The sequence below is a fragment of the Oncorhynchus tshawytscha genome, linkage group LG28, assembly GCF_018296145.1.
Source record: "Oncorhynchus tshawytscha isolate Ot180627B linkage group LG28, Otsh_v2.0, whole genome shotgun sequence".
Lineage (NCBI taxonomy): Eukaryota > Metazoa > Chordata > Actinopteri > Salmoniformes > Salmonidae > Oncorhynchus > Oncorhynchus tshawytscha.
This window is the reverse complement of record NC_056456.1, coordinates 25,368,844-25,391,232: the sequence shown is the minus strand read 5'-3', so window position 1 is coordinate 25,391,232 and position 22,389 is coordinate 25,368,844. Positions and strand designations below refer to the sequence as shown.

The 22,389-nt window shown below is 41.8% G+C and overlaps 1 protein-coding gene across 1 annotated transcript in view; it reads left to right on the top strand.

The window, feature by feature from the left end:
* LOC112226983 (vasoactive intestinal polypeptide receptor 2) overlaps nt 1–22,389 on the top strand; it is a 47,396-nt gene continuing 25,007 nt past the window's right edge. Inside the window, exon 1 of the mRNA XM_024391736.2 lies at nt 1–541. Within this exon, the coding sequence (XP_024247504.1) occupies nt 491–541 (51 nt within the window). The 5' untranslated portion in view covers nt 1–490. The remainder of the gene's footprint in view (nt 542–22,389) is intronic.

The following is a 22,389-nucleotide window of genomic DNA, read 5'->3' as shown; positions in this document are numbered from 1 at the left end:
CATTTCAAAGTTCATAAGGAGAAAGCACCCCTCCACGGACGCCAGTGCTGCTGTAGCCTACCAGCACACAATTGCCCCGTACGTGCAGATAGTACTCTGGTTCGATGGCTTCAGGGAAACGGAATTTCTGCATTTGAGCCACAGTTCGGTGATTCGGGACTTACTAAAGCTTTCAATGTAATATTTGACACAGCTGCTGCAGACCGGTGACTTCTTCCCAAAGACCAGACGAAGTGCCAAGTGATGCCAAAACAGTGCGGGCAGACAACCAATCCGTGCGTGTTTCTCTCTCTCTCTTTATCAAGTATTTGGATTTGGCAAATCAAAGCCTTTCAAGATTCATTCCTTCAACTAACTTCATAGTTTGCTTTAATTATTTTTTAACTTGGAATATTGGATTTTTTTCTTCTTCATAAAAACCCTTTTAGTCACTTGAATGGGATTGTGACCTCTCATCAATGAAGTCCGGCAGGTGACCAACGAATTAAATATGAGAAGTTTGATTGTTCTTATTCTATATTTATCAACGTGTCTGTCAGTGGTAAGTACTACAACAGTACTTTTAATGTATATTTCGTTTTGTGTTAGGCCTATGCATGATGATAAAATGTGCACAAAGGATGAAGAGAAGGGCATTCTATTGCTTGAAAATATAAACTAACAAATGTGTGGCATTATGATTGATGGATTTGGTAAGAAGAGTGTTTTGTCCATATAGGGTAGCCTAGTGTACAATGTTCTACTTGTTTACTCTCATTTATTACACCAATTTGCTCTCTGCAGTTTACAGAAGTTGAACTCTTGATTTAAGCATGCAGCATTTTTCACAGTCCAAAGAGATATGGTATAAACACAGGCAGATGTAGGATCTTAATTTGAGCCAGTTTGCTACAACAGGAAAATAATCCTGCAGCAACAGAACATTTTAATTGCTATGTGGAGTCTAATTAATAGACATTTTTATAGGGGTTGATACTTGATTTTCTCTTAAGAAAAAATGTAAAAAATGCTAAAGTGGAAATTCCAAACGTCAGAAGCCTTTTTAAACCTCAAATAGACTACAACTTTTACAATTCCTGCATTGCAGGAATGTTCTACAACAGGGTGATCACATTAAGATCCGACAGCTGTAGCAGTAATGAATAGGCTTGTGCTATTCAAAGCATCAAGATCTAATTTTGCCATGAAGCTGTCATTGGAGTGCTCTTTATAGGGCAAATGATAGTCTAGGTAATTTCATATTTCCGCTAAATGTGTGAGCTGTGATGCAGTGGATTCTGATGTAATGATTTGACTGAAATACAGCTATGTAATGTTTGAGTGAAATACAGCTATTTAAAAAAACATTCTGCAACAACGTGGAAAGTAGAACCCAAATAGATTCTAGATGCAACTCTGATAGAATGCCTTTCACACAGGATGATGTTGACCTCTGAAAAAATGGTTAAATTGGACTGTCTGACTCTACTGTCTGCATGGTCTTACAGACTTTTATAGTTACAGACTTCGATTTTTACATTGTTTGGAGGCACAAATAATATGGGTCACCTGAAATGCTCCAGACTGTCTATCTCAGAGGAGCTACCCAGGAAAGGGCTGAAAATAGCCATTATTAATATATATAGCCTTTAGAAATAAGGTTAAAGAAATCAATAACATTAGATACTATTTATATATTAGCCATTTCTGAGACTTAGATAATTTGTTTGATACAGTAGTAGCAATACAAGGCTATAACATCTATAGAAAGGACAGGAATGCTTATGGGGGAGGTGTTGCTCTATATGTTCAGAGCCATATCCCTGTAATGCTTAGGAAGATCTCACGTCAAGTGTTATTAAAGTGCTGTGGTTGCAGGTTCACCTGCCTCATCTCAAGCCTATTATTTGGGGGTGTTGCTATAGGCCACCAAGTGCTAACAGTCAGAATCTAAGTAATGTGTGTGAAATGCTTGATAGTATATGTGATGCAAACACAGATGTTTACTGTCTTGGGGACCTGAATATCTGTCCGCTCAAGAGGAAGCGTTTCACTGTAACCCGTGCCTATAATCTGGTTCAGGTTATTAATCAACCTACCAGGGTGTTTACAGACACTACAGGGACAAGATCATCCACATGTATTGATCACATTTTTACTAATACTGTAGAACTTTGAAATTATCACAACATAGGTTGCAAATGGCTTTTTTTAATGGCTTGGCTTCCTTAGTGATTTTACCCACACACTGCTACGGTTTCCTAGATATAGCCCCTTTGTGATCACTGCACCAATGGGTACGGATACAGCTCTAGAACATTGTTTGCTCTATAACCATAAATTCATACGCCACCGTGATATACAATAAGGCCGTGACAACAAAAAGACAACAGTCACACAGTGGCCGAATAAATGAAACTACACATGTTTGTTTCATCACAAAACCAGAAAGCCTCATCTGTCCGCTGATGTCCACAAAGCAAATATTGCATTCAAACAGTTATATGGTCAAGCAAGTTAATGTTTTCGACAGTTCACTAAACAACTACTGATTTAGAACCAAGGAGTTATCTCAAGTCAGCACAAAGACAACAGGAGCACTGCCTCTGCTATTCCAGCACCATTTCAACCTAACCATTTAAACATCAAATCAACAAGGCTATATATGTTCAGTTTAATGCACTGAAAACAAACCTCCAAATCTGGTTCATCCTTGGGAGCAATTTCCAAACACCTGAAGGTACCACGTTCATCTGTACAAACAATAGTACGCAAGTATAAACGCCATGGGACCACGCAGCCATCATACCGCTCAGGAAGGAAACGCGTTCTGTCTCCTAGAGATGAATGTACTTTGGTGCAAAAAGTGCAAATCAATCCCAGAACAACAGCAAAGGACCTTGTGAAGATGCTGGAGGAAACGGGTACAAAAGTATCTATATCCACAGGTAAATGAGTCCTATGTCGACATAACCTTAAAGGCCGCTTAGTAAGGAACTGCTTCAAAATAGTTTGCAACTGCACATGGGGACAAAGATCGTACTATTTGGAGAAATGTCCTCTGGTCTGATGAAACAAAAATAGAACTGTTTGGCCATAATGACCATTGTTATGTTTGGAGGAAAAAGGGGGAGGCTTGCAAGCCGAAGAACACCATTCCAACTGTGAAGCACGGGGGTGGCAGCATCATGTTGTGAGGGTGCTTTGCTGAAGGAGGGACTGGTGCACTTCACAAAATAGATGGCATCATGAAGATGGAAAATTATGTGGATATATTGAAGCAACATCTCAAGACATCAGTCAGGAAGTTAAAGCTTGGTTGCAAATGGTTCTTCCAAATGGACAATGACCCCAAGCATACTTCCAAAGTTGTGGCAAAATGGCTTAAGGACAACAAAGTCAAGGTATTGGAGTAGCCATCACAAAGCCCTGACCTCAATCCTGTAGAAGACTTGTGGGCAGAACTGAAAAATCATGAAAAAGCAAGGAGGCCTACAGACCTGAATCGGTTACACCAGCTCTGTCAGGATGAATGGGCCAAATTCACCCAACTCATTGTGAGAAGCTTGTGGAAGGCTACCCGAAACGTTTTACCCAAGTTAAACAAAGGCAATGCTACCAAATACTAGTTGAGTGTATGTAAACTTCTGACTCACTGGGAATGTGATGAAAGAAATAAAAGCTGAAATGAATCATTCTCTCTACTACTGACATTTCACATTCTTAAAATAAAGTGGTGATCCTAATTGACCTAATATGGAATTTTTACTAGGATTAAATGTCAGGAATTGTGAAAAACTGAGTTTAAATGTGTTTGGCTAAGGTGTATGTAAACTTCCGACTTCAACTGTTTGTATGTGTGTGTGTGTGTGTGTGTGTGTGTGCGCCCTCAAGTATTTGTAGACTAGTTGAACGCCAATGCCGTCCTCCTCTCTTCATGTTGGCAAAATGGTCTATGGCTCTGTCCAGTGGCAATTTTAGTATGTAAATGTTTGTGTGGCAAACCTATTTTTTTTAGATGCATGCCAGCAAAGCCACAACACAACATTAACAATACATTTATTGGACTATAATGGTGACAAACGGTGCCCACAAACTGTTAGGGCCTACATAAAGCTGTCCCAACAACCGTCCCAACACCTTACCTCTGCAACACATGGCTATCAGTGGAGCAGTGAAACAGTTCATTCAGCCTCATTTTTTTATTTAAAAAAAATGTATTTCACCTTTATTTAACCAGGTAGGCAAGTTGAGAACAAGTTCTCATTTACAATTGCGACCTGGCCAAGAAAGCAAAGCAGTTCGACACATACAACGACACAGAGTTACACATGGAGTAAAACAAACATACAGTCAATAATACAGTAGAAACAAGTCTATATACGATGTGAGCAAATTAGGTGAGATAAGGGGGGTTGTTATGGATACAGGTATCCTGTGTACTTTTCTCTCCTTCTCCCCTCACAGGTGAAAATCATCACTCCCCAATCAGTCAACAATCAATCATCAGAAGACACACCTCCTCCTATTTCCTACCCTATCACAGTTCCTTTCCCATGGTTTAAAAACCCCATCAGTTGTTTGCTCTACAGCTCAATCTCTCTGTAAATGCCATGTCTGTAGGTCTCTGTGTTTCACTCTCGCTTTGTGTCTTAACTTCTCTTTTGTTTGAGCACCTCCATAGCACTTTGTCATCCCCTGTGAGTATTGTTTTGGTTATGGTGTTTGTTTGTTGCTGGTGGGAAAAGGGGGAAACAAGACAAGTCGCCCATGGGCATACACTACCCGTAGGTAAACTTTGTTAAATACACTAGTTAGAACTGGGCGGACCACCCACTGTATTTTTGGTTAGTTAGTTAGCTGTTGTTAAAGTAGACTAGTCTAGCTTAGGGGTGTTTTTGTATATTTATTGTTTCATTCCTTGGGTCCAGCTCAGCCCCTTTTCCTGCTCCCCCCATTACCGTGTGTTTATAAATAAACCTGGAGTTTGACGGTAGATTTCTGTTGTCGTGGTTATTTCATTCACACTTTTACTTTGTCACAATAATAATTTGCATGAGATATGTTACGGGTCTCATTACCATCCCCCCTAGACTGTCGGGCCAAAAGGGATTCGTAACATAAGTGGAGCCTCGTCCGGGATCTGTCATAACTGACACCCATGCCGCTCATGTAGATTGTTGTAGTGGTATAGTTCAGTGTTGAGCGTCATAGCTGAAGTAGCATTAGTGGTTGCTCTTTACTTTGGCTCTTGTGAAGTAGTTTAAGATGGCTACTTTTGATTTGAAATCCTTTTTGGATAACCCTTCGTGTGAGGTTTTTGATAAATGTCGTAGAGTTGCTTTAATGACCTTGGCTGACCATTATTCAGTATCGATTCCACAGAATGTAGTTAAGTCGGAGGTTAAAAAGCTGGTGTTAAATGTATTGTTGGAAGAGCAGGTGCTTGTGTTACCGCTGCCTGAGTCTACCCCTGTAGGGGATGTTGCTGCTCCTGTAAGCCCATTGGTGTCTGATAATGAGGGAGAGGCTAAAACACCAGCCACATTGTCCCGTTTTGATCCACTCTCCCCACTGTCAAATGTGATGCCAGGAGGGATGTCCGTATAGCACAGTTACAACTGGAGGCGGAAGAGAGAGCCCAAATTAGGCGAGAGACTCTCCAGTTGGAGATGTGTAAAATTGAGGTAGAAAAAGAATGAGAACAAAGGCAGTTGGAGTTCAAAATGCGCCAGATGGAACTGGAGGCAGAGACAGCAAGGCTAGCCTTCGTTCCTACTGTGCCTGTTTGTGAGCCGTCCTCACCTGCTGTGTCCTCAAACACGTTTGACATTAGTAGGCAGATTGCCTTAGTACCTTTGTTCAGAGAGTCAGAGGTTGACTCCTATTTTTGTGTATTTGAGCGTATAGCCGTAGCATTGAAATGGCCTGAAGAGGTATGGTGCCTATTACTTCAGTGTAAATTAACTGGTAAAGCCCAAGAGGTTTTGTCAGCGCTACCTCTAGAGGACAGTTTGAATTATGAAGTGGTCAAAGATACTGTTCTTCGTGCCTATGAGCTTGTGCCTGAGGCATACCGACAGAGATTTAGGTCTTCTAGTAAGACTTATGTGGAATTTGCTAGAGACAAGGGAAATCTGTTTGATAAATGGCATGCTGCTAGTAAGGTAACTGATTTCAACTCTCTCCGGGAGTTAATCTTGTTGGAAGAGTTTAAAAATTGCTTACCCGAACGCATTGTAGTTTACCTAAACGAACAGAAAGTATCCTCCCTGGCAGAAGCGTCTGTGTTGGCAGACGAGTTTGTGTTGACGCACAAGAGTGTGTTTTCGGCTCAAACTGAGAGTAGAGTCACTGAGTTTCCTACCTTTAGCCCTAGTCGGCCAGCAGTAGTATATCAAGCACGCCAGAAGAATGAGCGTCCCTGTTTCTATTGTCATAAAGTAGGACATGTGATTAATGATTGCTTCCTGCTTAAACGCAAACGAGGGATGCCTCTTCGTGCCAAGCCACCAACAGGTGTTGCTCTAATTCGTACGGTTGAGAGGTCTGCAACAAAACAGGTGCCTCAGGGTAACTGTAGTTTGAAAGTCTCAGTCCCGACCGCAGTTATGAACCATTCATTTTCGAGGGGTTTGTGTCCCTAACGAATGACGAAGCGTCTCAGCGACCGGTTAAAATCCTTCGAGATACTGGTGCGGCGCAGTCGTTTATATTGTCTGATGTGTTGCCCTTATCTGACGATACATACTGTGGTTCCAGTGTGTTAGTGCAGGGTATTGAAATGGGTTTTGTCCCAGTGCCATTGCACTTTGTGAAAGTACACTCTGAGTTAATCAGTGGAATATTCAGAGTGGGGGTATGTCCTATGTTGCCAGTGAAAGGTGTGACCTTTATAATGGGTAACGATATTGCCGGAGGAAACGTAGTACCCGTATTGGATAAAAGTGACCACTCTCTCTCGAATGAGTTGGCACAGAGTTATCCACATGTGTTCCCCGCTTATGCTGTCACTCGTGCTCAGGCACTACAAGAGGGTGACGTGATAGATTTGTCGAACACTGTTCTGTTCAAAGAGGTTGATCAAGAAGATGGATTGTGTGATACCTCTGAGAAGCTGATCACCTCTGACAAACAGCCCAGGAAAGAATCAAAGAACTTTGAACTCATTGCTGAGGCAATACAGTTACCAGTCACTCGTGAGCAGCTGATTGCTAACCAAAAGGTTGACAACAAGCTTGCTAAATGTTTTTCTAGTGTTGTCTCATTGGAAGATGTGAAGAAGAAGAACGTGGCTTACTTCATTGATGGTAATCTCCTCATGCGTAAATGGAAATCCCATGTTGACGCGGATGGAGATTGGAATGCTGTTTACCAAATAGTGATTCCTACAGCCTTTTGACAATGTGTTATCCCTTGCTCATGATCACCAGTGGTCTGGTCATTTAGGAATCACAAAAACTTATGATCGGATCCTTCGACATTTCTTTTGGCCGGGTTTAAAACAAGATGTGGCTCAGTTCTGTCGGACATGCCACACATGTCAGATAACAGGAAAACCAAATCAGGTTATTCCTCCCGCTCCTCTTTGTCCCATACCTGTCATAGGTGAACCATTCGAGCATGTGGTGGTTGATTGTGTCGGACCGTTACCGAAGACAAAATCGGGTAACCAGTTTTTGTTAACGATAATGTGTATGGCTACAAGATACCCCGAGGCCATTCCTCTGAGAAGGATTACAGCCCCGGTAGTGAGTAAAGCCTTGATAAAATTCTTTACGACATTCGGGTTACCTAAGGTGGTACAAAGCGATCAAGGTACCAATTTCCTATCCAAGCTCTTCAAGCAGGTGTTAAAATCCTTGTCAATTACGCACCGTGTGTCAAGCGCCTATCACCCAGAGTCTCAGGGTGCGCTTGAAAGATGGCATCAGACACTGAAGTCTATGCTACGTAAATATTGTTTGGAATCTGAGAAAGATTGGGATGAGGGAGTTCCTCTAGTTTTGTTTGCTGCTCGTGAAACTGTGCAGGAGTCCCTAGGTTTCAGCCCGGCTGAACTAGTGTTTGGTCACACAGTGAGAGGACCAATGAAAGTCCTTAAAGAACAGTTCTTGTCCCAAGAGTTGTGTACCAGAGATGAGAATGTGTTGGACTATGTTAGTCGCTTTCGTAAGCGCCTACACCAAGCTTGTGCTCTCGCAAAGGAAGCTCTGTCTTCCTCACAGAGGAGCATGAAAAGACACTATGATAAAAAGGCTGTTTCTCATCCACTAAAGCCAGGTGACCAAGTACTGGTGTTATTACCTGTTCCAGGATCTTCACTGTCAGCTCGTTTCTCTGGTCCTTATTTGATTGAAAAGAAAATAAGTGAAACTGACTGTGCTTCAAACTCCTGATAGACAACGCCAATCTCGTGTGTGTCACATTAACATGTTGAAAGCTTATCACACCCGACCCATCACACAGATAGTTCAAAAACAGAGGAAGGTACTGCTGTCTCCTCTGCTACTACTGCTATCATAGTGGACTGTCATATTGATGATGATGGATTGGAGTTGCGCAACACTCAACAGCAGTGTGTTAGATTGCCCAACTCAGAAATGCTGCTGTCTATCCAATCCGGTCTGGTTCATTTAACGGATGGACAGGCTAATGATATTGTGAGGCTACTACACAGTTTTCCATGTCTCTTTAATGACGTTCCTACTTGCACAAATGTGTTGGAACATGACATTAATGTTGGAAATGCTACACCTATCAAGCAACACCCATATCGTATCAATGCTTCCAAGAGGAAGATAATGAGGGATGAGGTGAAATATTTGTTGGAGAATGACCTGGCTACGCCAAGTTCCAGCCCTTGGAGTTCTCCTTGCATTTTGGTTCCTAAACCTGATGGTACGTCCAGGTTATGTACGGATTATCGAAAGGTAAATTCTGTCACAATGCCAGATTCATTCCCGTTACCCCGACTGGACGACTGTATCGACACTATTGGTGCTGCTAAGTATGTAACTAAGTTAGACCTCTTAAAAGGTTACTGGCAGGTTCCGTTAACTTCACGTGCTTCTGAGATTTCTGCCTTTGTGACCCCAGACAACTTCCTACAGTACTCAGTCATGGCTTTTGGGATGCGAAATGCACCAGCCACTTTCCAACGACTGGTTAACTCCGTATTAGCTGGCAATCCTAATTGTAGTGCATACCTTGATGACCTAGTGATTTATTCGTCTGAGTGGTCAGATCATGTTGACTCGCTAAGGGTAGTATGTGAACGGTTGGCAGCTGCTTCTCTAACCCTGAACTTGGCAAAGTGCGAGTTTGTGAAGGCTACTGTTACCTATCTCGGTAAAGAGGTTGGCCATGGACAGGTGCACCCTGTTGATGCCAAGGTCTTGGCTATAACTGCATTCCCTGCACCTACCACCAGACGAGAGCTACGCCGCTTTTTAGGGATGGTTGGCTACTACCGTAGCTTCTGTAAAAATTTCTCTGCAAAAATTTCTCTGCGGTAGTTGCTCCATTGACCGATTTGCTTAGTCCGGCAAGACCATTTGTGTGGTCCCCTGATTGAGAGCTTTTGAATCAGCGAAAGCACTCTTATGTAGTACACCTGTACTTGCTGCTCCAGATTTTGAACAACCGTTCAAACTTGAGGTAGATGCTAGTGCCAGAGGTGCTGGTGCTGTTCTACTGCAGCAGGACAAGAGTGGAGTGGATCATCCCGTTTGTTATTTTAATAAATGTCAAACAAACTATGCGACAATAGAACAAGAAGCTCTTGCTTTGTTGTTGGCTCTGCAATACTTTGAAGTATATATTGGTTCCAGTGATTGTGTATACTGACCATAACCCCTTAGTTTTTCTCCACCGAATGTACAACCAGAACCAGCGCCTTATGCGTTGGGCGCTGATTGTACAAAATTATAATTTGGAGATCTGTCACAAAAAGGGTTCTGATAATGTATTGGCAGATGCTTTGTCTCGTGTGTAAATGATTTTTTGAATGTTTTGCAAGGTTGTTGCTTTGTTGTGAGTATTCATTAATACTGGGGTCGCAATCCCCCCTAGGGTTGCTCTTTTAAGGGTGGGAGTGTTACGGATACAGGTATCCTGTGTGTGTGTGTGTATCCTGTGTACTTTTCTCTCCTTCTCCCCTCACAGGTGAAAATCATCACTCCCCAATCAGTCAACAATCAATCATCAATCAGAAGACACACCTCCTCCTATTTCCTACCCTATCACAGTTCCTTTCCCTTGGTTTAAAAACCCCATCATTTGTTTGCTCTACAGCTCAATCTCTCTGTAAATGCCATGTCTGTAGGTCTCTGTGTTTCACTCTCGCTTTGTGTCTTAACTTCTCTTTTGTTTGAGCACCTCCATAGCACTTTGTCATCCCCTGTGAGTATTGTTTTGGTTATGGTGTTTGTTTGTTGCTGGTGGGAAAAGGGGGAAACAAGACAAGTCGCCCATGGGCATACACTACCCGTAGGTAAACTTTGTTAAATATACTAGTTAGAACTGGGCGGACCACCCACTGTATTTTTGGTTAGTTAGTTAGCTGTTGTTAAAGTAGGCTAGTCTAGCTTAGGGGTGTTTTTGTATATTTATTGTTTCATTCCTTGGGTCCAGCTCAGCCCCTTTTCCTGCTCCCCCCCCATTACCGTGTGTTTATAAATAAACCTGGAGTTTGACGGTAGATTTCTGTTGTCGTGGTCATTTCATTCACACTTTTACTTTGTCACAATAATAAATTGCATGAGATATGTTACGGGTCTCATTACCATCCCCCCTAGACTGTCGGGCCAAAAGGGATTCGTAACAGGGGTAAAGGCTAAAAAAAGGCCATGGTGGCAAAGTAAATACAATATAGCAAGTAAAACACTGGAATGGTAGATTTGCAGTGGAATAATGTGCAAAGTAGAAATAAAAATAATGGGGTGCAATGGAGCAAAATAAATAAATAAATAAAATAAAATAAATTCAGTAGGGAAAGAGGTAGCTGTTTGGGCTAAATTATGGGTGGGCTATGTACAGGTGCAGTGAGCTTCTCTGACAGCTGGTGCTTAAAGCTAGTGAGGGAGATAATTGTTTCCAGTTTCAGAGATTTTTGTAGTTCGTTCCAGTCATTGGCAGCAGAGAACTGGAAGGAGAGGCGGCCAAAGAAAGAATTGGTTTTGGGGGTGACCAGAGATATACCTGCTGGAGCGCGTGCTACAGGTGGGTGACGCTATGGTGACCAGCGAGCTGAGATAAGGGGGGACTTTACCTAGCAGGGTCTTGTAGATGACATGGAATGAGAGCGTACAGGTCGCAGTGGTGGGTAGCATATAGGGCTTTGGTGACAAAATGGATGGCACTGTGATAGACTGCATCCAATTTATTGAGGAGGGTATTGGAGGCTATTTTGTAAATGACATCGCCGAAGTCGAGGATTGGTAGGATGGCCAGTTTTACGAGGGTATGTTTGGCAGCATGAATGAAGGATGCTTTGTTGCGAAATAGGAAGCCAATTCTAGATTTAACTTTGGATTGGAGATGTTTGATGTGAGTCTGGAAGGAGAGCTTACAGTCTAACCAGACACCTAGAATATGTGGACCACTACAAATACCTAAGTCAGAACCGTCCAGAGTATTGATGTTGGACAGGCGTGCAGGCAGCGATCGGTTGAAGAGCATGCATTTAGTTTTACTTGCATTTAAGAGTAATTGGAGGCCACGGAAGGAGAGTTGTATGACATTGAAGCTTGCCTGGAGGGTTGTTAACACAGTGTCCAAAGAAGGGCCAGAAGTATACAGAATGGTGTCGTCTGCGTAGAGATGGATCAGAGACTCACCAGCAGCAAGAGCGACATCATTGATGTATACAGAGAAGAGAGTCGGTCCAAGAATTGAACCCTGTGGCACCCCCATAGAGACTGTCAGAGGTCCGGACAGCAGACCCTCCGATTTGACACACTGAACTCTATCAGAGAAGTAGTTGGTGAACCAGGCGAGGCAATCATTTGATTTACTGCCTTTAAAAAAACATTGCTGATATGGCTGACTTGTTTAAACAAATGTGGTTCCTATTGACAATTGAGATGTACAAACTATGGCATAAGAGGACGTTGAGTGGATAAGAGGCAATCCGTATTTTCGATTAAGACAATGAGCTAGGACAGACGTAGTCAATATAACTCTTTGTTCAGCACTTTTGAAATGCACAGCGACAGAATGGGCTGTTCTTCCAGTATTCTCCCTGTACACCAAGTCAGAGCTGCAGGATAACTAAAGGGCATATAAGCAGACATTGAAAGCTCTTACAATTATTCAATGATGACATTTCTCTAAAACAGGCTATAGGCTACATGTGCACCACCAAGTCTGAACAGTAGGCTAAATTATGAGGGGAAAAGGGACTGAATTATTAGGGCGAGGCACATGGGCGACTAACAGCTTACTATACAACATACACTTACTATACAACATACAGAGTATTACTTTCTTAGCTACATTATACATATCTCCCTGGCATATTACATGCATCAGCAGACAATATATTTTTGGACTCGCGTTGTTGTGCTATGCTCACTTCAACAGGAAGGTGAGACGGTGGTCCTTTTGAGGGCAAGTTTTGTCATCAAAATCTGTCATTCTCTGGATTTATTGTGCTTTCAAGTCAACTGGGAACAACAAAAAAACAATGTCGAATCATGATGTTAGTCATCTTCAGGTCGGAGATCTAGACTTGGAATTTGTTCAAAACTTATTTTCCCAGTCGGAGCTTGTTTGTTTCTGAGTTCAAAGTTGTCTTGAACTCACTAAAGTCTGAGATTTCCCAGTTCCGAGTTTCCAGTTGTTTTGAATGTGGCAGAAGTCATGCTGGATTGAAAGCATGGCCAATTTAGAAAGTTTATCTTTTTAAACTTGGAAAAGAGACCCTTAAACTCAGACATGGACCACACATCCACTCCACTGAATAGCAGGCTCATGATTGCTTTGCAATGCTTGCAGTTAGCCACTTGCAGTTAGCCACTGATTCCTTCCAAACCCCTCATTGTTGAATTTGCGATTTCCAACTTGTTGTTTAATGTTTATGTCTAATGGCCGATGAGCAGAAAAAACTGAAATACCTTATTTACATAAGTATTCAGACCCTTTTTCTATGAGATCCAAAATTGAGCTCAGGTGCATCCTGTTTCCATTGATCATCCTTGATGTTTCTTAAACTTGATTGAAGTCCACCTATGGTAAATTCAGTTGATTGGATATGATTTGGAAATGCACACACTTGTCTATATAAGGTCCCACAGTTGACAGTGCATGTCAGAGCAAAAAAAAAAAGCCATGAGGTTGAAGGAATTGTCCGTAGAGCCACGAGACAGGATTGTGTCAAGGCACAGATCTGGGGAAGGGTACCAAAACATGTCTGTAGCATTGAAGGTTCCCAAGAACCGAGTGACCTCCATCATTCTTAAATGGAAGATGTTTGGAACCACCAAGACCCTTTCTAGAGCTGGCCACCTGGACAAACTGAGCAATCGGGGAGAAGCGCCTTGATCAGGGAGGTGACCAAGAACCCAATGGTCACTCTGACAGAGCTATAGAGTTCCTCTGTGGAGATGGGAGAACCTTCCACAAGGAGAACCATCTCTGCAGCACTCCACCAATCAGGCCTTTATGGTAGAGTGGCCAGATGGAAGCCACTCCTCAGTAAAAGGCACGTGACAGCCCACTTGGAGTTTTCCAAAAGGCACCTAAAGACTTGCAGACCATGAGAAACAATATTCTTTGGTCTGATCAAACCAAGATTGAACTATTTGGCCTGAAGGCCAAGTGTCACGTATGGAGGAAACCTGGCACCATCCCTATGGTGAAGCATGGTGGTGGCAGCATCATGCTCTGAGGATGTTTTTCAGCGGCATGGACTGGGAGACCAGTCAGGATCAAGGCAAAGATGAACAGAGCAAAGGACAGAGATCCTTAATGAAAACCTGCTCCAGAGCGCTCAGGACCTCAGACTGGGGCTGAGTTTTACCTTCCAACAGGACAATGACCCTAAGCACACAGCTAGGACAATGCAGGAGTTGGCTTCGGGACAAGTCTCTGAATATCCTTGAGTGGCCCAGCCAGAGCCCAGACTTGAACCTGATCGATCGCTGGAGATACATGAAAATAGCTTTGCAGCAACACTCCCCATCCAACCTGACATTGCTTGAGAGGATCTGCAGAGAAAAATGGGTGAAACTCCCAAAATACAGGTGCGCCAAGCTTGTATTCCCAAGCTTCCCAAGGTATCATACCCGAGGCTGTAATCTCTACCAAAGGTGCTTCAACAAAGTACTGAGTAAAGGGTCTGAATACTTGCATGAATGTGATTTTTTTTAAACCATTTTATTCTAAAAGTTAGCTTTTGCTTTGTCATTATGGGGTATTGTGTGTAGATTATTCTAATTTTCATAAATCTCTCAAAGGTGTAACGTAACAAAATGTGGAAAAGTCAAAGGGTCTGAATACTTTCCGAAGGCACTGTATTTAATGTGATTTGATGTAATTTTAACTGTGGCCAATGACTTTGAGGCTTCTTGGATGGACGCTTCTAATGTAACTCTGGCAGCACCCAAGGGGTTTGAATTGTTGAGCTCTCCCCATAGATGGGTCGATGACGTAATGTCCTCATGAGTGACAGACCACTGAGCCAATCACGGCGCAACTAGAGAACATTACTAACCCATACGCTCAATATTTTCCTCTGGCTGCCCCACCACCACAGAAAGCACTGAGCTAGGCTGATACACCAGCATTTTGGAGTTGCCTTACTCAAGAAAGCAAAAAATACCATGTTTGTATGCAGCTTTAATAACTCAATTATTTTCTTTTTTTCATTGTTTGCAAACTGATATGTGACACGTATTAATGCGAAAATAACATGCAAAACATGCTAAACAGGTGGCCTAGCCCCAACTGCCCTGAAAGGCAGGTCGCCACTGGCTCTGTCAAACAGTACACTTTTTTTTGTCATAGCTAAAATGCTTGACTTCCTTGCATGTGCAACAATGAACCAGCTATGTTAGCTAGCTAGCTAGTTTATATGAGCCTACTATCATCTCAGGCCAGTGGCACAACATATTTAGTTAAAGGTAGATCAAAATCGGCATACAGAGAATTAAGTCAAAAACACAAGTCCAAATCCCAATCTCCATCCATGATTTAGGAAAGGGACGATTTAGCAGGCTAGCTACTGACATCAACACAAGCAGACCAGAAACTTTTTTCTGAAAATGACGTTTTGTAAAGGAAGTAATTTGATTGGTCTGAAGCCAAATCCAAACTGGCCTCCCTTGGGCGTTTTGCTGCACCAGGACAACTCACAGTTGAGTTCAGCTAATTATTTTATAAAATGTTTTATCAAGGGGAGCCAAATGCTTGCTGGCATCAATCAATCAAATGCTATGGCAGCAACAAGTTATACTCTTTTGGTCCAGACAGTATCAGATACATGGGTTTCCCATACTGAGACAGATGGGCACTGTTTCCCTTGCTCAGATGATTTAAGCCACTTGCGAATTGATGGAAAATTATGAAAACAGAGAGAGAGACTAAGAGAGATTATGGGCAGAAAGACTAATTCCACTCCATCTTTAATCAAATCAGATGGCTTATTAATCACAACCATTTCATGTTGCCAATTATTTGAATGATTACTTCATTGGCAAAGTGGGCAAAATTAGGCAGGAAATGCCAACAATGAACAGTGAGCCATCATACTCAAGCATAAAAAAAAGAACAATGAACAAAAAGCATTGCACGTTGGAATTTTGTAAAGTTAGTGTGAGAGAGGTGGAAAAATGATTGATCAATAATGACAAACCTCCTGGCATTGACAACTTGGATGGTAGCTGACTCTATAGCCACTCCTATCTGTCATATCAAAGCCTAGAGGAATGTCTTTGTCCTCGGGCCTGGAGGGAAGCCAATGTAATTTACTGGTTCTAACACTGGCATTAAACAAAGCCTGTGTGTCAATTTATGCTGATGATTCAACCATATGCATGTCAGAAACCACAGCTAATGAAGTCACTGAAACTCTTAACAAAGAGTTGCAGTCAGTTTTGGAATGGGTGGCCAGTAATAAACTGGTCCTGAACATCTCTAAAACTGAGAGCATTGTATTTGCTACAAATCATTCCCTAAGCTCTAGACCTCAGCTGAATATGGTAATGCATGGTGTGGCTGATGAACAAGTTGAGGAGACTAAATTACTTGGTGTTACCTTGTATTGTAAACTGCCATGGTGAAAACGTATAGATTCAATAGTTGTAACGATAGGGAGAGGTCTGTTCATAATAAAGAGTTACTCTTCTTTTTTGACACCACTCTCCAAAAAGCAAGTCCTGCAGGCTCTAGATTTATCTGGATTATTGTCCTGTCATGTGATCAAGTGCTGCAAAGAAAAACCTAATTAAGCTGCAGCTGGCCCAGCACAGAGCAGCAGGTCTTGCTCTTCATTGTAATCATAATATAAATACTATGCATGTGTCATGACGTTGGCCTGGGGGTAGGTTTATGACAGTCATAAATACCTCTTTCCCCCTTTTTCCTCTCTCTACCCTACTGATGTTACATTTGCAAAACCCTTGGTTAACTTAGAGATTCTGGGAACATCAGAAGGTGGGGGAAATGAACTATATTCTGGTAATCCGACCAATTGAACATATGCGGTGGTACTTAATGAATATGATGTCAGTTCGGTTGTCATCTGAGAAATTCTCATCAATTATAAGATGACAAACTCTACAGTGGAAAGTCTACACATCAGAGTTATTGCATTCACATGGAATTGTTGTTAAATTTAAATGTTTGAAAATGAAATTATTGGTGATGAGATGTGATTTTAGCTTCTAAAATTTGAGATTTGGGTTTTCATAAGGTAGGGCTCTGCTCAATCAGTGGCCCGCCCCTGTGAAGGGACATGGGCTATAACACTTTTCAAACACGCCTTCCTCTCCCTTCCTATATAAAGCCTTGACGACAATATAACCTCCTGTTCCGAAAGATGTGAGGACGACAGTCTGATGTCAGAATGGTTCAGATAATAACTACAGAACGAAGCCAACATCAGCGTGAGCTTTGGTTGCGAATGGTATGAACTTTGAACTCTTATTCACTACAGAAGTGATACCTCCTAGCCGTTGAGTTAGCAACAGCAGCTGCAAACGCAGGTTAGGAAGGAACAGACAGAGGAACCCGTCTATCACACAACGATGTTACTACAAGGTATCCAATTTACCACCAGAGACATTCTTCAAAGGACTCGGTTTGGCAACACGGCCTTCCATCTACCACCAACCTACCGAAAGGCAGCTCAGAGTAAATATTGATTGCATTTTCCTTTTCCAAATGGGCGGTAATTTAGAATGCGTAAGATACTGTATTTACAATAGCACAGCTTCTTCCTTTGTTACAGTCTTCCCGCTCTTTCACTCAAACCCAGCCCCTTTTCTTTTGTGTAACAAGCTGTCATATCTGTTCCGCCCGCTAGCGACATTTTCCTTTGTGAAGTAATTTGTATTCGAGGTATAATTCATTCTTTGTATATGTAATTCTGTGTGATTAGTTAAGTTTACAAATTTACAACTTTCAGATGAGACTGAATTAAGGTAACGATTAATATTGACTGCTATTGATGTAAAATATTACTAGGTCTTTAAGAGTTTATTCGGAAGATAACAGCTCTATAAATATTATTTGTGGTGCCCCGACTCTCTAGTTAATTACATTTACATGATTAGGTCAATCAGGTAATATTAATTACGGAGAAATTATTTTATAGAATAGCATGTCATATCACTTAATCCGGCATAGCCAAAGACACGACACATGCTAGGCTCTCTTGGCTAAGAGTTGAGGAGAGACTGATTGCATCGCTTCTTCTTTTTATAAGAAACATTAATGTGCTGAAAATTCTAAATAGTTTGCATAGTCAACTTACACACAGCTCTGACACACACACTTATCTCACCAGACATGCCACCAGGGGTCTTTTCACAGTCCCCAAATCCAGAACAAACAATTGCATAGAACTTCCTTCCATCTCGTATTGCTCAAATAAACCGCAAACCTAGTTTCAAAAAACAGATTAAGCAACACGTCACGGCACCACGCCTCTCCCGTATTTGACCTAGATATTGTGTGTATGTATTGATATGTGTGCCATTTTTAAATTATATGTAGTTCTGTCCTTGAGCTGTTCTTGTCTATTAATGTTCTGTATTATGTTATGTTTCATGTTTACTAATTGGTCTTTTCATGAATCAGAGTAGCTCTGAAAAAGATCTGATGTGAAAAGACCAATTAGTGGAAAAAATATCAGAATTGGGCTGGCTGTGTAAACACAGCCTGTGTGCCCCAGCCAAATCACTGTTGGTTTGGTATGGTGCCAATATGCTTGATGCAATTAGGGCAAAATGGGAAAGAAACTGTACTGTATCATGAAAGTGCTAGAGGACTTTTTGCCAGGGCAAATGAACCCCTTCTCTCAAAATATGTTGAATATTTGATGTGTAATAACTTTTCTTCTCCATCAACCAGATGCGAGCAGAGCAGAGTGAATAATCATTAATTTATCCCATATTAATATGGGTTATAAAGATTCAACAATTTCAGTAGCTACTGAGAATTTTGACGAGTGGAACTGTCTGAAATACATTGAATTCAATATATTTAATACATTGAATTCAATAATTGTAATGACTAAGCAGGAACAAACTTGAGGAAAGTTTCAGAGCCTCTAGATAAGAGATGGAGTCTGTTTAGCTATACATATTCTGTGTGTACTCCATCTGTATACAGTAGAGTGATGTCTTAGACATACTTAAGCACTGTATGTTGAGCCAAGTATGGAAGCTCTTGATAAGCTCTTGGGCTCCCGAGTTGCACAGCGGTCTAAGGCACTGCATCTCAGTGCACGAGGTGTCACTACAGTCACTGGTTCAAATCCAGGCTGTATCACATCCACCTGTGACTGTGAGTCCCATAGGGTGGCGCACAATTGGTCTGGGTAGGCTGTCATTGTAAATAATATTTTTTTCTTAACTACTTGCCTAGTTAAATTAGATAAATAATATAGCCTGTCTATACAGTAGGTATTAATGTTTAATACAACGCAGTGCTTCCTTCCTTCCAGTGCTTCCTTTGTAATACATGTACTGCACAGAAATACCTATCTGAGCATAATTTGTATGCACTGTCTGTAGGCATCTACAGAGACTGTTGCCAAAACAGATGTGGTAATAGGCCTTCTCTTTTCCAAGTGGACTCTTTTCAGGTCATTAGCAAAAGCTCATAATTATCTTGTACCTCAATCAACATATCAAGATCAACAGCTGCCTCATATGCGCAATTAACTTATATATGACATTGAAGTGGTTGCTTATTGCAATGATATGTCCTTGACGCCCAAGTATAAAGTACATTGGATCCGTCACACACAAAGTAATTCTGTCTCATTCAATAGTCAGTGCCCTGTTATCTCATTGATGAAAGGGATTTTTTTCAGGAAAACAGCTAACTTCCTGCATTTCAAGACAATTTATGTTGAAAAAATTGCTATTCTACACTTTTTGCTTTGATTCAGAGAGAAAAATAGTCTGTTTTATCGCTCATCTCATGCCGTTCATATTTTGCCACGAGGCTGAGAATTTTGAATTTAAGCTAGTTTCCTGCGATTTACAGCTGATTTGCTATCTGAGGGTCCCCCGACCTCCATGGGGCCCACAACCCCCGAAAAAACATTTGGTTGGCGGACCCCTGGAGGTAGGGGCACGTGCTCTGCGTGCCTGTTTGTTAATCTGGCCCTGAAAATAGTAAGGTCTAGTCACTGCCTTTCATCAAATTATAACAGATTGAATACGGTATGTGGGTAGTGGGTTAGTTACCACCCATACGTAAAATGCATGCATGGCTGTATGTTGCTTTGGATAAAAGAATCTACTAAATGGCATATATTATTATATACCAGTCCTGGGTTCACAAGTCCATCTGGTTATAGACAGATATAAACCATTTTAAACAGGATCACTGGACACAGATGTATCTGTTAGGGGAAAGAGGTAAACATTAGGGTGTTATTTGATATTATTGTATGGATCATCCTATGCTGCAATTCGAATCATAACAATATTGGATAAAGGATAATCAAATAAAAAGCTACAGAGGCTTACTGTGTGTCCCCAGTGTTTGTGTTTTTAACATTTAGTTACAAAATCAGCTGTGGGATACACAGTAGTAAAATTAGAAGTTTTAGGCTTTCACATTTTAGCCTGAAAGTCTGCGTTGAGTTGCATTTACTCAAATATATTACATTTGGAATGTATCTACTCTGCATCTCCTTTCTCTGACAGAATACTAGAAATGAATCATAACAATATCCTACAATGCCAATGGCCTTTCAATGAATATGTCTCTCTGCCACAATTTGGTTTAGCAAAGAGGCGTTTAAAAAATACATTTGGTTTAGCAAAAAATAGGATTGCTGCATTAACATAACTAAGGCCACACACATTAGTAGTGACAGCCGAGTTGACGCTGGGTGAAACCAGTAATTAGTGGATGAGTGCTGAGTGCAGCCTCATTTAAAAGGCCCTTTAGCATGCTAGGAGTGAGTCACTAACTCTCTCACAGAGATGCATGCCGCAGCCACTGACCTGGCAATCTCTTCCATTTTGGGCAATGCTGTGAGAGTCCCAAGTCAGAGTGATTATTTCTGCTCACACGAGACCGCATACTCACGAAAGGTAGCAGTGTCCTCAGTGCCCATCCTAGCTAGCCAGGGGAAACGTTCTGTTTAAAATGAACACACTGCTTTTAAGGTTTCTCTCGGCCTGAAGGGAGAGAAAGGAGAGGAGAGAAAGGAGATGTGCATCCCAAATGGGAATATATTCCCTTTGTAGTGCACTACTTTTGGTCAGGGCCCTTAAGGCTCTGGGCAAAAGTAGTGCACTATGTAGGGACTAGGGTACCATTTGGGACACGATCAGAAGGACCAGTTGCCAGTCAGTTCCACAGTGCGATGTAGTTTCTTTTGGATGCGTTTTGGACTGTCAGTGAAGATACAGTAGGTGTGTTTGCCTTAACAGAGGCCAGGGGTCATATCAGTCATTATTTGTGTCCCAAAAGGACCCATATTCCCCATATAGTGTACTATCAAAAGTAGTGCACTATGTTGGGCATAAGGTGCCATTTGGGATAAAGCATTAAGGGCCCATTGACCCAGTGCGAGGTCTCTTCCGCTTGGTGCCCCTGATTGTTTGTTAACGCTTCTGTAGCCTTTTTAGACATTGCTGCCTGATGCCGTACTGTGTGTGTGTTCCCCCTGAGGCACGCTCTCTGTGTCAGACTGTGTGGCTCTCACCCTTTCTGTCACATGCCACTTGTTTCTCCTGGCAGGGATTGGGTGCGTTTAACAGAAAAAGACTAACGTGAAACAAAAGTTAATTCTGACAGTTTGTTTTCAAGCCACTCTCTTCCTGCAGCATACTGACCAGTTTGACTATTATGTTCTTCACACGCAGTCCATCATCACCTTTTGTATTGCACTTGACTCCTCCTGAAGAGACTAACATGTCGGTAACATACTTACACACTCTCTCACACAGATGTCAGAAACCCTTTAGGGATCTAGGGGAATGTATACAGTTCCCATTTAGGGTGCTGAAGGTGTTTGTCGAGGAATTCTCTACTACCCCATAACCACCAACCTACACAGAATATTTAGAGTGCAAATTCATGACGTGTAGATACATTGGTTATTATTTTTTATCACCTTCTTTCTCCGAATTTCAATTCCAATCTTGTCTCATCACTGAAACTCCCCAACAGGCTCGGGGTCGAGTCATGCGTCCCCCGAAACATGACCCTCTAATACACATTCTAAACACCAGCCCGTTTAACCCGGAAGCCAGCTGAACCAATGTGTCGGAGGAAACACTGACGACACAAACCCTCCCCTAACCCGCATGACGCTGGGTCAATTCTGAGCCGCCCTATGGGACTCCCGGTCATGGCCGGTTGTGACACAGCCTGAGATGAAACCTGGGTCTGTAGACCGCTGCGCCACTCAGGAGGCCATTATGTTGGTTATTCTATCCATCTCTCCATTTACTTTATTTTTTATTTAACCTTTATTTACTAATGGAAAAAAAATCACATCCATTTGATTCTATTTGTAATATTTTTTTTTTTAAAATTTCAAACAAGATAAAAAGCACCTTTAACATGATACTGTAGATCAGGGATCATCCACTAGATTAAGCCGCGGGCCGAGTGGATGGTCAGGGGGGCTGGAATATAATTACAAATCATTTGTAGACCGCAAGTAGCCCAAACAGATATCATATTTGACTGAAACATAATAATTTCAAACCT